Raw genomic sequence first — 14691 nt, forward strand, 5'->3', positions numbered from 1 at the left:
CCTCTCCTTTTGCAATTTAGAGTATCCTTTGCTTAAAAAAAGGAAAACTACAACAGAGTGGTACAGAATTAGAGCATTCAGAGTATGAATTGAAAATAGCCTAGGAAAGCAGCTTTTGAAGCTTTTTCCCTTTGGACTATGTAAGATGTCTCTGAAATGAGCAGAAAGGAACAAATCTAGCATTTCTATACCTTGAAAACGTAGGTAACTTGGAAGATTTATATGAACTGATGTGGCTTGAAGTGAGCAGAACCTGAACATTATACACAGTAATAGCAACAATGTAATAGTGATCAATCATGAACAACTTAGCCTCTCTGATCAAGGCAATTATCCAAGACAGTTCTAAAGAACTCATGATGAAAAATGCTGTCTACATTCAGAGAGTGAAATGAACTAACTCAGTGCAGATTGGAGCATATTATTCTTTTTTACTTTCTTTTTATTTTTGCGATATGGCTAATAAAGAAATATGTTTTGCATGACTTCACATGTATAATGGGTACCATATTGCCTTCCCTTCAATGGGTGAGGGAGGGGCTGAAGGGAAGAAGAGAATTTGGAACTCCAAATTTTAAAAAATGAATGTAAAAAATAAATATAGAACTTCCCCCCCAAAAAAAGAGAGAGTTAGGGATAGGTACATGAATACCGGCAGAGATAGCGATGGGGATAAAAAGAAAGAAAAGAAAATGTAGATAAGGTTTTTGAAATTTCATAGTTAGATATTATGTAAAACCCATAAACATTAAGACCAAAACTAAGACATAGAAGATCTGCCTCTATCCCATTTCTTCCACAGCATCAGTCATGATCAGATACTTCCTCCGTTAGAGGTGAAAGAGTTGTCCTGGATAGGGTTTATCCTGTGGAGGTATTTTTTGATATAGTCTTATTACCCGCTCTTCTTTATAGGAGAAGTTTAGATGGTAGCCCCAAAGAGTATGGCAATGTAAATTTTCTGTGTAAGGCTTCCCACCTCGGTTAATTATTTCCCTTTCTGGGTGACTTTTTTTTTTTCCCTACAGACTCTGGGCAAAGAGAATTTCAAAAAACCTGTGGTAAGTTAATGTCTTCTTATATTCATATTTTGAGTTGTTTGTTTTTGATAATCAAGAGCTGTAGTAGTATAAAGTGTTTGTGTTTCTCTTTCTAGCCTCCCAAACCTGAGGACCTCAGCATTATATGTTTCACCAGTGGGACAACAGGTCAGTCAGTGGTATTCTTACTGATGGGCTTATGAGAAGTCAGAAGTTAGTGTTACCATATTATAATAACTGAAGCATTGGAGTTGGGAGACTTTGTTCAAATTCCAACTAAGATACTTGCACAGCTTTGTGATCATGAACAAGTCATCTCACCTCTCAGAGCCTTAGTTTACATCTTAATTTGTAAAATGGGGATGATATATTTCACACTTCACAGAATTGTGACGAAAGCACTTAGTAAACCTCTAAACACTGACCATGCTTCCGCAGAAAGCACAGAGGTAGTTATCAATAAACCATATTATTTAAAAGCAAATTGTTTATCCTATACTAGGGATTATATAATTAAAATACAGTTACCTAGAGGGCAGGAATAAAAGGCTCATTAATATGAATATACACCAATGTAAAGGATGTTCAGACAGCAGAATAAAGATCCTATCAATATGGGAATAAATGAATGGGAAGGTGTCAGGCATTTTAATGAAAAGAAACAGGGGGAAGGTCCTACCTGTGGGGTTGGGATAGGCATATGGAGAATCTAAAGTTCCATCCTTAAAAGTTTATATTAGACTTTTTAGAAGGTGAAGATGTTTGACGTCGCCTGGAGTTTTCAAGCTCTGAATTGTCCTGTTGGCCTCAATGAACTTTATTTCAATGGAATTTCATTAAATCAGAGGAATAGACAGCAACTTGGGGAACAGAATCTGTAAACAAATTTTTTTAAAGCACCTACTATGTGTCAGGCACTATGCTAAGTACCAAGAATACAAAGAAATGCAAAAAACAGTCCCTGCTCTCAAGGAACTTACAGTTTAATGGGGGAGACAATATGCAAACAACCTGATGTGTGTGTGTGTGTGTGTGTGTGTGTGTGTGTGTGTGTGTGTGTGTGTGTGTGTGTGTGTGTATATATATATATATATATATATATATATATATACAGAGAGAGAGAGAGAGAGAGAAAGAAGGAAAAAAGGAAGGAGAAAGAAAGGAAAGTAGGAAGGAAAGAGAAAGAAAGAGAGAAAGAAGGAAAAAGGAAGGAAGAAAAGAGAAAGAGATAAAGAAAAAACAAAAGGCAAGAGAAAGAAAGGAAAGAAGGAAAAAAGAGAGAGTTGAAGATAATCTCAGAGGGAAGGCACTTAGATTTAGGAGGACTAGGAATGGCTTCTTGTAAAAAACAGGACTTTAGAAGAAACTTGAAGGTAGCCAGAGAAGCTTGGAGATAGGAGGAGGGAGAGAGTTCTAGGCATAGAGGATAAATGATCATATGCCTGGGGTTGGAAATGCAGTGTTATATATGAGAAACAGAAAGGAGATCAATGAACTAAAGAATCCATGAGGGATAGAAGGGAGTGTAAGGTATAAGCAAGGTATAGGTATAAGGTATAGGGTAGGAAGTGGCTAGATTTTAGGGGGCTATAAAATCCAAACAGAGGACTTTCTATTTGATCCTGGAAGCAAAAGGGAGCCACTGGAGTTGACTGAATTTGGTTGGATGACATGGTCAGATATGAGCTTTAGAAGGATCAATTTGACAGCTGGTGGGGGGGAGATGGAATGGAATAGGGAGAGACTTGAGGTAGGGAGACTAGAAGTTTATTGTAACAGTCTAGATGTGAGGTGATAAAGATCTGCACCAGAATGGTGGCAGTGTTGAAGGAGAATGAATGGAGAATGAATATAGAAAAGATGTGACAGTAGAAATGACAAGACTTGGCTATTGATTGGATAGGGGAGATAAAGGAGGGCGAGAAGTTCAGGATGACACCAAGGTTAAGAGCCTGAATGACTGAGAGGATAGTGGTACCATCAACAATAAGAAAGCTAGAAGGAGCGGAGGGTTTGGAAGGGAAAGAATTCAGTTTTGGACATACTGAGTTTAAGACTTCTACAAGAAATCAGTTAGAAATGGCTAATAGGCAGATGAAGATATGAGACTGGAGGTCAGGAGAGAGGTTAGGTCTAGACAAATAGATTTTAAAATAATTTGTGTAAAAATGATAGTTGAATCCATGGGTTGGTGAGACCACCAAATGAAGTAGTAAAATAGGAGAAGACAAGAAGACCAAGAACTGTGGGAGACACCCAGTTAGCCAATGTGACTTGGATGAAGATCCAGGAAAGGAGAGGGATCAGAGATTTTGGCTTCATCTACATGGAACTGGAAACTGATAAAGGCTTTCTATGGTAGGATGTCTAAGATACAAGGTCTTCAGTAACAGTGCAGTTTTTGACAATGAGGGTTGTTTTTTTTTTTAACATAAATTGGACTACAGATTACCCACCTATCTGGAAGAAAATCGATTGCATCTGTCTTCTCCTTGTAAAAAAGAATTAAAATTATCCTTCTCACTTTTCATTTCCTGTAGGTAATCCTAAAGGAGCCATGCTGACACACCAGAATGTTGTTGCAAATTCTGCAGCTTTTCTTAAATCTATTGAGGTTAGTGATTGTTGGAGTGGAGAAGGGAGACTTGAAAGTGAATCCCTCTTGAATCTGTTGGGGTCTTGAACGAAAACTGGACTGGTTAGAAGGATGAAACAAACTATGGGTCCACCGTGAACAAAAAGCACATACCTCTAATTCCTGCCCACTACGGGTCTTGTGCTTCTTCCGTCTTTGGATATGTAGGGCCATTGTAAATTATAGTACTAAATGTGGTTGAAAAGATAATTAAATTTATGAAAGAAAACTAAGTTTAATAGAATCATGTCATTCTTTTTTCAAATCCATGCTAATGTCTTTGTTTAGAATGTTTTTGAACCCACACCTGAGGATGTGACAATATCATACCTTCCTCTGGCTCATATGTTTGAAAGAATTGTACAGGTAAGTATCTTGAATCATTTCCTAAATATTTAGAAGAGAGGTCTGTTCTTAAGATTCTCATAATGACAGATTTATACATTCTGGTGAGCTCATTCTTTAGTGGAAAGAAGGGGAAGCAAGCCTCAGTTTTGCCACTAGCCAACTGAGCAATTTGACCACTTAGCATCTCTGTTATACAGTCTATTAAATGGTAATAATATTACCTAGAAGGGTTGCTAAAAGATCAACACAGCTGAAATAAAAGCATGGATATATAAGGCCATTTCCCCTAAATTGCTGAGCCTTGATCTTAACCAGGAAAAGAAAATCATTTCACTAGGGAAAGGAATAAGGGAATTTGGAATACAAAAACATGGATGTCTTTGCAATTGATCAAAAGTAATATCAGGCAGGAGACCGTACAACAAAAGAGACTCTTCCTTGAATAAGATGAGGGAGCTTAATTTTATCATTTGGAGCTGTTCTGAGGCTAATCTGATGACTGAAAGCAAGGCAGCCTTTAAGTAACCAGAGCTCTCCTCTCTCCAAATATATCTCCCATTAGATTGTCAACCAAGAGAAAATACTGAAAAATCACTCTTTCTTTAGGTTAGAGATTGTCCCTGTATGGGAAATAAATTCCTAGAAGGAACACATTGAAACTTAGTGTATTTCTTATATAAGAATTTTTTTAAACTTGTGGCAAGCAAGGGGTAGAACTCATTTGCTGCGTGGTTGTTGGAGGGAGCAAAATACACCATGGAAAAAGAAGTTCCTACACTACTTAGGAGCAGAAGGAAGAACAATGCCTTGTGACAAGGCTTTTATTGCTGAGGGTTGGATAAGACAAGGAAGAACTCATTTGGAGCATGAAGCAGGATAGCCTAGGATGGTGCTTGTCAGTACCTCTGAATTCTGGTATCCTAGATTAAAGCCCTGATTGTCTTGTACTAGAGACAGCTCTGAGCTCTATTAATTATTTTCCCCTTGGTGTGAGTGAATTTCAGAACCTTTCCTGAGGGCAGGCTTTCGTAGGTTAAAAAGGGAAGAAAGCAAAAGATATTACACATATGGAGGGGCAAGGGAATAACACATAGTAGAGAAGAAAAACTCAAGAGAGGAGAGATTGGGGGACCAAAAGACAAACTTGTTTTGTCTGATTCCAAAGGTCAGAACTAAGAGTAATGAGTAGAAATGGCAGAGATAAATTGAGGCTTGATATGGACATGTTTCCCCTTTATGATTAATGCCATCCCAAATTAGAATGGGTTGCCCCGGGAGGTAGTGGAAAAAATGGAATTCCTCTGTCAGTAGAAGTCTTCAATCAAAGACTGGATGAAGATGTGTAAGGATGCTGTAGTGAGGGAATTCTTGGACAGGACAGGTTGAGCTCAATGGCCTCTATGGTCCCTTCCAAATCTGGGAGCCTATGAACTGGCCACATAATGCATTTGTCTAGGATAGGTCCTGCCTTGGATCTTAGGAAAACTGACCACTCATGTTGCTTTCTCTCTAGGCTGTTGTTTATACCAAGGGTGCCAGAGTGGGATTTTTCCAAGGAGATATCCGGCTTTTGACCGATGACATGAAAGCCCTACAGCCAACTGTGTTCCCAGTAGTTCCTCGGCTTCTCAACAGGGTTTATGATAAGGTTTGTTTTATATGGATAGTTAAATAAAGAAGAGACTAGATACTTCTTCTTTCAAGTACTTGTGAAGTTTTTAGAGTAGTAATCCTTTAAAACAAAAAAGTCTGGTCTTTTGCAACCATTCCTAGAAAATATCCCTCTTAAAATATCATCATTCTCTGAACCACTATTATTCCCTTTTATATTCTGGTAAAAACAGGTTTTGGATCTTTTTTTTTTAATGACCAAGGGTGATTTCCCCCCTCTCCCCCAAAATAGCATAGTTATTTGGGAAATCTTTAAACTACAATGAAATTAATTTCTCAGTATTTCTTAGTCCATTACTAAATCCAAACAATGTGAGCAGTATATGGCACGATGAAAAGAGCTTTGGATGTAGGTCTAAAAGCTCTGAGTTTGAATTTTACAGCTGCTATCTGTTTACCTATGTGATTTGGGCATTATTTCACCTTCCCTGACCTCTGACCCCTCTATAAAATGACGTTGGAACTCTAGATCCATTTGGATGCTAGGTACTACCATTCCTTCCAATTGTAAATCCTATAGTTACTAGGGAATTTATGCCTGGGCATGGGGTGGGGATATTTTTGAGGAGACATTCAGGTTCAACTTTTCTGTTATCAAGACCAATTTATTCAACCACAGGGGATGTTGAAGATATCCTGGCCTCAAGTGATTTCCCTACTTCAATCCATCCTCTATCAGTTGTCAAAGTCATTATCCTAAAGCTTGAGTCTAAATATGTTGCCCTACCCCTAATCAGTAGATTTCAGTGACTCCCTATTACCTCCAGGATCAAATAGAAAGTCATGTCATTGAAGATTCTTCATAACCTGGCATCTTCCTACCATTCCAGTCTTTTTATACTTTGCTCCCTTCCAAATATTCCCTTCTCTGCAATCCAGCTACATTGGCTTGCTTATAGTTACCATCACAGAGCATTCTATCTCGTCTCCCTATCTTTGCTCATACTGGCTGCTCCCCACATCTGGAATGATCTACTCCCTTGCTGTTGTGCTCACCCCAACCCTGGATGCTTACGCTTTCAACATCACCTTCCATCTGTTTGATACAGATCTTGACATACCTAGCTATTTACATGTTATCTTCCCTTACTAAAGTATACAGTCTCTGAGAGCAAGGGCTGTTTTTACTTTTTTTGGCATGTCCTGGTACTTAGTAGACACTATGATGTCTGGTACATAGGAAGTACTTAGGAAATATTTTTTTGATTCCTACAGACCAGAAATTTGGAGAAAAAACGTAAAATGTCAGTTATTTTCTGCTTATTTGGTACCATGAAGCTCCTTGGTGATCTTCTTGTGGCTTGTTTTCATATACAGAGCTGGAAGTCAACCTCTCTTGCTTGTGTGACTAATCACATTTAGTGGTTTTATGGTGAAATAAGCAGATATGCATCTAAAACATTTCTCACCAAGTGGAACTGTTTCCTTACAGGTACATAGTGAAGCCAAGACACCATTCAAGAAGTTTTTGTTGAATCTGGCTGTCTCTAGGAAATTCAGTGAAGTAAAGCAAGGCATTTTTCGGCAGGATAGCATCTGGGATACACTCATATTTAAAAAAATCCAGGTATGTCTGTATGTAAGTGTGTGTATGTGCATGCTGCCTGCGGGACAAGCTATATGTGGGTATTTCCTTTTATCTTTAGGATTACGCTAGAGTTGGCTTAAGTCCAAGAAGCTGACTGGACAAGTTTCTTTGCAACTAGATTGGACCATTTTTGCTATGGTTTCTTCCCTTTTTTCTTCCTATAAAAGGAGATGTTTTATCTCTGACCCCCTTCTCACCCCACCCCCCGCAGAGGCAAATGCCCATTTGTCTTCCTCAGGGAGTCTCACCCCAATGTGTCAACAACCCAAGAATACAAGGCAGAGCACAGAAAATTATGCCCCCTGGGCCCTGAATGGTATCCAAACAGGTGCCTTCATGCAAAATCTCTTGGCATGAACTTCCATTATTTCACAGGTACAAGGGCCTCATGCTATTAATGAGCTGGGATTCTAATTGCTCAGGCTAGAGTACAGCAGGCTGCGGGGCTGTTAAGGTCACCAAGTTTACATTTGCTCTTCTACTTGATGAAGAAATAAGCTTTGGCTCTGGTTTCTTGAAATCTTATTTTTCTGGAGTGCTTAGTGAGCTTTCACTTATCCACTCCATTTGTTTTTTCTTGTGAGCTCATGACTGAATCAGCCCATTCAGTTACCTCACCTAATACCCCTAGAATCTTGTTAGTGATTGGTTTAACCTTGGCAACAACTTAGAGGAAAGAGCACAGATGTAGGAGTTAAGGGCAACTGCATTAGAGTGCTTGTCTCATTACTTATTAGCCGTGTTAACTATATAATCCTGGCCAAGTTGTGCAATTTCTCTTAGTTTTACTTTTCTTACCTACCAATACATTCTATTTAATAAAGTGTACTTGTTTTGTAAAGAACAGATGTGTCTAATATGCTTAACAGAATGCCACACAGACAGGAGCAGTCTTTTAATCAATTTTTCACGTCTTTCATGTAAAGTCTCCCCCAAAAGACTAAGTTTCTCAAGACCAGGGACTGTCTTATATTTTTTATGTCACATTCAATGGATGTTCAGTTAGGTACAAATTGATTTCGTACTGGGATACAGAGACGCAAGGTCAAGTCTCTGTCCTTGAGTGTACCTTCACCCCTCTCTCATTCCCACCAGTCTCAATCAGTAAATGATAAATTATTTTGAAAATTTAAGCAATAAATTGCCCAGGGAGTGGCATAAACAAGTACTTAGTTTTACTCCAGATAATTTCCTCCTTTCTCTAGTACTGAAATGCTTCATAGGAGGGTGTCAGCAAGGTTTCTTGAAACTGACATGGTAGTTTTGGGATAGACAGATGGGATCTGGATAAGCCAACAAAGAGATCTAAAGGGAAGGCATGTCAGAAAGGAAAATGGTAGGAGCCAAACTACAGAACTGGGGATGTACAAACTACATTTGGGATTCAGTGACCACAAGATCATCTGACTAGAGCAGGTTTGTAAAAAGGGTTGTGGTAGGAAATAAGGCTAGAAAGTTTGGCTTGGGATAGATTGCGGAGAACCTTGAATACCAGGGTAAAGAGTCTGAACTTTTAGTCTGTAGGTAATTCAACAGCAAAGATTTTCAAGTAAAAAAAGTAACCCAAGAATTTTTTTGTAAGAGTGGTGGTGATGCTGGCTGGGGTTGAAGAAAGCTATCATTGCAGTTTATACGGCACTAAAAATAAAAGAAATGAGGAATCAAGTGTGATCTAGTGGTGATAAAAGACATGGATTACAGTGCTATCTATGAAATTAGAAAAGATCACTCAGTTCTCAGGATTATATATGAATCAATATTTGCTGAACTGAATTCCTGGTAGCAATACGGTCTGATGGAACACTGTAGCAGTAAAGACTGGCATTTAAATCTTGGCGCTGCCACCTGACCACGGTCACACATCCTCATCTTAGTTTCCTAAGATTGTTTTGTCTATGAAATGGAGTGGATGAGAAAATCTCCAAAGTCCCTTCTTGCTTGATGGATTAGATTTAACCAGTGCCCCAATATGAGTAAAAGTCTTTTTTTTTCTTCCTGCACAGACAAGTCTAGGTGGGAAGGTACGTTTGGTGGTAACTGGAGCTGCGCCGATCTCATCCCCAGTCTTGGTGTTCCTCCGAGCTGCACTGGGCTGCCGGGTAGGCTGTGTAATTCTGGAAGTTTGGGGATCTTACTCTTCTAAAACAGTATTTTTTTTTTTGGTGGCTGGATCTTGGGTAGCAGAAGCTTAGAAAAGAAAGGCTTGATCAAAAGACAGATTGTTCTATTTGTTTTTACCCTGGGGGAAGGAAAAGGGAAGTAATTGAACTTTTTGTGGTAGTTATTGCTTCAACCTGTGATGTAGTTTAGGGGAAAGATTTTCCAGGTTGTTCAAAGCCAGCCCGGGTCTGAAGGTTGTTTCATTTCCCCAGGTACATGAAGCTTATGGTCAGACTGAGTGCACAGCTGGCTGCACACTTTCATCACCTGGGGACTGGACAACAGGTAAGGCATCTAGACAGGAAAATGAATACAGGGTTCTAGTCCAACCTGAAGTTAGAGATCTCTCATTTAAAGCCAGATTTTGAGGAGGTGGGAGGTAGGTAACAGGGTCACCCAGCCCTATCAGTAAATCCCAAGTCAAATAAATGGCTTGCCCAACTTCATTCCTGTGGAATACTTCTACAAGCATAATTAAGAGTCTAGCATATGCTTACCTTCCAAACCTCATGGATGTTCCTTTCTGACTTGTTCTAGGCCATGTTGGCGTTCCCTTACCCTGTAATGAAGTGAAGCTTGAAGATGTAGTAGACATGAACTACTTCTCAGTGAATGGGGAAGGAGAGGTTTGTGGCCTCCTGGTGGAACAGAGCTCTGGACTTCGGGGCACAAAGACTTGGGCTTCAGGGGATGTGATCTTGGGCATTTCCTTTAAACTACTCTGAGCCTCACTTCTTTCATCTATAAAGTGGGAGTATTTATTTCACCTTTTTCATGGGGTTGTTAGGATCAAATGAGGGAATGTGTATAAATGCTTCCTAAATTAATATGATGATCCCATGGGGGAGTCCATGAATACTGTTGAGCTGAGCAGACTAATTGGCAGATCGGGGAGCTTATGGTTTTTTTGGGGGGGATGGCAAGGCAACTGGGGCTAAGTGACTTGTCCAAGGTCACACCACTAATAGGTGTCAAGTGTCTGAGGTCAAATTTGAACTCAGGGCCTCCTGACTCCAGGGTCAGTGCTCTACTCAACTGTGCCACCTAGCTACCCTGGTTATGATTTTTTTTTTACCTGGTATGGGCATTTTTGTTATAGGTTTGCATCAGAGGCACCAATGTATTCAAAGGCTACCTGAAGGATCCTGAGAAAACAGCTGAAGCCCTTGACAAAGATGGTTGGCTTCACACAGGAGACATCGGTCGTTGGTTACCAGTGAGTCACTTCTAGTAGAACTATCCCTGCCCCAACCCAAACTACCTGAGTTTGAAGGGCTTATTTTATTATTCAAGAAACCACAGATATAAAATGCTAGTTGGCTTATTTCACTTGGTGCTAGCATCGGATCTTTCAGAATTCTTCTTGCTACACCCAGCTCTTTTGTGAGATGTCAGGAGACAATGTGATAGAATGGGAAAGATACCAGGCCTAGGAGTCAGACCTGGGCTGTCCGACTATTACCATGCCTGGCCACTAATGAGTTGTACGACCTTAAGCAAGCACACCTTCTCCTGGGGCCTCGGTAATCTCTACTATAAGATGAGGGAAGGTCTCTTCTACATAGAATAAATGAGTCCTTCAGGACTGAAATACCAGTTATTACATGGTACTATGAATTGTCTAGTAATATTGCTCAAAATACTACCTCTGTTCCACATACCAAAACCTAATTGTTGGTCTAGAATCTGTTTTTCTTTTGAATTTTGCCCTACACACAAATCCAAACCTAATAAGGGCTAACCTATGCTAATAATTCTTGGACCTCACATGCTTATTTAAATTTAGAGTGAGTTTCTTCTTTATCAGTTTTGTCAATGCTGAGTACCTCTCATGGTGATGATGATGATGAAATACACTTTTAAGAAACGTAACAGATATACCATCCTGAGCACGTCACCTCGGCTAACTGGTCTTGGCTACCCAGACATATTTTTACTGCAACAAACAGGTCTCATTGTCTTCTCCAAAATTGTACAAAGGTGCTACCCTATGTTCAGTGATAACTAAAAAGAAAGACCTAGGTAGAGAATCTTAAAAAAAAAATTTAAACTCATATAGTCCATTGCTATTTCTAAGGGATCTGGACATGGGTTAATATACTTTACTATGGCAAACACGGATGTAATCAGTTAAAAATAACAAGGACCCCAAACTCTCCCTTAATTGGGTTTGATATTGACCTTTTTGACAAAGATAAAGATTCTTAGGATCATACATTTAAAGCTAGAAGTGACCTTGGAGGTCACTAGGTCCTACCCCCTCACTTTACAGATAAGGAAACTGAAGCCAAGAAAGGGCAAGTGATTTGCCCAGAGTCACACAGCTAGCAAGTCTCCAAGTGAGGATTTGAACTTGAGGATTCCTGACTCTTAAGTCTAGTATGCTACCCATTTTACCATCCATCCATCTGCCTTAAGACTGCACCCCCCACCCCCCCATCCCCCCCAGTAAGTATCTTCGTAAGAATTTGAACTTGGTCTTCTGACTTCAAGTCTAGCATTCTACTCACCATACCATCTCTGCCTTTTATGTGCTAAGAATCATATTTTTCCCTTCTACACACCTCTGTTTCCCTCCCCTATACCCTTATTGCCAATTTAAACAGGAAAATGGAGAAAATGAGGAGGTGGGGTAATAATAGTTCATTGGTCTTTGGAGTCAGAGATATGGATTTGAACCTTGGCCCTAAAGGTTACTAGATGTGTAATCCTGGGTGGGTAGGCTATGTATCCACTTTTTTCATATGAAGAAACAGGCTCAAAGACTGTATTAACTTTGCACTATCTATCTCAAAGGGTTGTGTGAGGAAAATATTCCAAGAAACCATAAGAATTCTATATAAATGTGAGCTATTACTATTTTTGCTTAACAGCAGAAATAAGAGCAGGGACTGACTAGGAAAGGTCGATGTCCTGGGCTGGGCCCAAAGAATACTAACAGTTATTGTTGTTGCATATAGAATGGAACCCTGAAGATCATTGACCGGAAGAAGAACATCTTTAAACTGGCCCAAGGAGAATACATTGCCCCAGAGAAGATAGAAAATGTGTATATTGGGAGTGGTCCTGTATCCCAAGTTTTTGTACATGGAGATAGTTTACAGGTAACTTGACAAAACAGTTTTGGGTGGAATTCAGGAATTAAGACTATGCATTTCTAGAGATGGAAAAAAAAACCTTATGCTCATTCCTTTTGAGTAAAAGGATTTAAGATTGGAACTTGGGAATGGTCACCCCATATTTCTTTTTAAATATAAGTACTGCTAGTACATATGTGTATCCTTATAGATTAAGGACCTGGAAAGGGGGAAAGAACAACTGATAGGATCATGGATTTGGTCCCAGAGAAGTTCAACAGCATAGTAAGTGGCAGAGCCAGTATTTGAACCCAAGTGCTCTGACTGAAAATCTAAATCTTCCATTGAACCACATAGCTGCCTCCAAAATTTACAGACACTTTACAAGCCCAAGTGCTATGAGGTACTAACCACTTAAGATAAGTTAGAAACAAAAATAACATCTTAGAAATGAGCCTAAGGCAGTTATGGGTGGGGACAAAGAGACTATGTAAAGAGAGAGATATCCTTATTGCATCTGAATGGGTAAAGGAAAAAAAAAGTGGCTAAAATGTATATTTTTGACTTATTTTATGAAAAAGTACTTTTGATAGCCACACCCAAGAGAAAAAACAGCTTCCCTTTCTTGTGCCCCCATTCCCAATTCCCTTAACGGTGGAAAAGAAACTTCTGGGCCACTTAGAAGCACTAAGTTCATCTATTTCCTTCTTAGTCATCCTTAGTGGGTGTGGTTGTTCCTGACCCAGATGTACTTCCTAAGTTTGCAGCAAAACTTGGGGTCCAGGGTTCCCATGAGGAGCTTTGCCTAAATGAGGTAAGTTTCAAGAGCATCTTTCATTTATCTTGGTCCTGCTGTTTAAATAAAATAGAAGATCAGATGAGTTTTTCTCATGAGTTTTCTCAGTTCCACTTGGATTGAGATGTAGGAACTCTCCTCATAATCTTGGGACGTTAGAATTAAGGAAAGGTTATACCAGTAAACTTTTATAAGTCTTCTAGCTAACAGATAATTCAAAAAAGACTTCATTAAGCACTTATTGTTTGCTTAGTGTTGGAGGACAAAAGTGAAAGCAGTTCCCTACCCTCAAGGGAAGTGTTTTCTAACAGGGGAGAAACATGTATACACATAAATGTATGTGTAAAAGAAAAAAAAAGGTCCTGCTCCCCCCCTCCCTCCCCCCCCAAAAAACCACTTTCTGGAGCTGTACTTAAGTCCCTTCTTTGATATTCTTAGCTTGTAAAGAAGACCATTTTGGAAGACATGCTGAAAATTGGCAAAGAGAATGGTCTCAAGTCCTTTGAACAAGTAAGTATGACTTCAAGTCCAAATGGGAAGCAGGTAGCCTTCACCTGTGTTAAATGACTTAAAAGTTAACTATTCTTTCTGGGCTACCTTGATAGTCATAATATGTTTGGTTGCATCTCCTCAGCTGACATTTTTTTTCTTTAAGTGCAACTGTAGTTGTTAAGTGTAGGACTTGACAATGTGTAGTAACTTTCTGGAAGTTGACATTGGAATGTGTGCTACCAACACAACTAGATTGTAACCTTGTTATGGGGGAATAGGGAAAGACATTAGTACACCAGAAGCCTGGTCTTTGTCAGGGCTATGCATGTAGTAAATTAGTGTCCTGAATAAGGCTTGTCTAATCTTCTTAGGCTAGATCTCAAATCCTTCTGTCCCAACCTCCCCTCACTCCCTGTTTCTCTTCTCCTTTCATTATCTTCACTTGAACCTAAATAACATGTGACATTCGTGGGATAAAACCCCGAGGTCTTTGAGAGAAAAGGCCCCAGCTGTGATCAATGTCAGTAAATGGGCTTCTAATTGGCTTTCCCCCTTTTCTCCCCTCCCTAGGTCAAAGACATCTACGTTCACCCAGAAGCGTTCTCTATCGAAAATGGACTCTTGACACCTACAATGAAGGCAAAGCGGGCAGAGCTTGCCAAATACTTTCGGAGCCAAATTGATAACCTATATGAAATTATCAAAGAGTAGCTTGAGGTACTTCTGGCTGAAGGGAACACTGAGGCAGTCTGACTGCTCATTCACTGTGCTGCCTTCTGTGGGGTGGATGAAAAACTTTAGGTGCTTTACCCTAAGGACGAAAATCTGATGATCTTTTCAGTGAAGAGGAAAGATTCCTCATCTGGGATTTTGACCTTTCCTCA

General features: G+C 39.6%; 1 protein-coding gene across 6 annotated transcripts in view; it reads left to right on the forward strand.

Moving 5' to 3' along the window:
- Positions 1-14691, forward strand: part of ACSL5 (acyl-CoA synthetase long chain family member 5) — a 53608-nt gene that overhangs the window by 38080 nt on the left and 837 nt on the right. For 5 of the 6 annotated variants that reach the window (XM_072622425.1, XM_072622460.1, XM_072622444.1 and 2 more), the window contains 14 exons: positions 1029-1061; positions 1157-1208; positions 3581-3654; positions 3964-4041; positions 5537-5671; positions 7127-7261; positions 9286-9381; positions 9655-9727; positions 9980-10068; positions 10542-10658; positions 12403-12546; positions 13232-13333; positions 13754-13825; positions 14378-14524. In XM_072622425.1, the coding sequence (XP_072478526.1) occupies positions 1029-1061; positions 1157-1208; positions 3581-3654; positions 3964-4041; positions 5537-5671; positions 7127-7261; positions 9286-9381; positions 9655-9727; positions 9980-10068; positions 10542-10658; positions 12403-12546; positions 13232-13333; positions 13754-13825; positions 14378-14518 (1341 nt within the window). In that variant the 3' untranslated portion in view covers positions 14519-14524. Of the gene's footprint in view, positions 1-1028; positions 1062-1156; positions 1209-3580; positions 3655-3963; positions 4042-5536; positions 5672-7126; positions 7262-9285; positions 9382-9654; positions 9728-9979; positions 10069-10541; positions 10659-12402; positions 12547-13231; positions 13334-13753; positions 13826-14377; positions 14632-14691 lie in introns of those variants that run through there. The other variant, XM_072622435.1, reaches the window with a different exon arrangement.

This window comes from Notamacropus eugenii, chromosome 1, assembly GCF_028372415.1.
Source record: "Notamacropus eugenii isolate mMacEug1 chromosome 1, mMacEug1.pri_v2, whole genome shotgun sequence".
NCBI lineage: Eukaryota > Metazoa > Chordata > Mammalia > Diprotodontia > Macropodidae > Notamacropus > Notamacropus eugenii.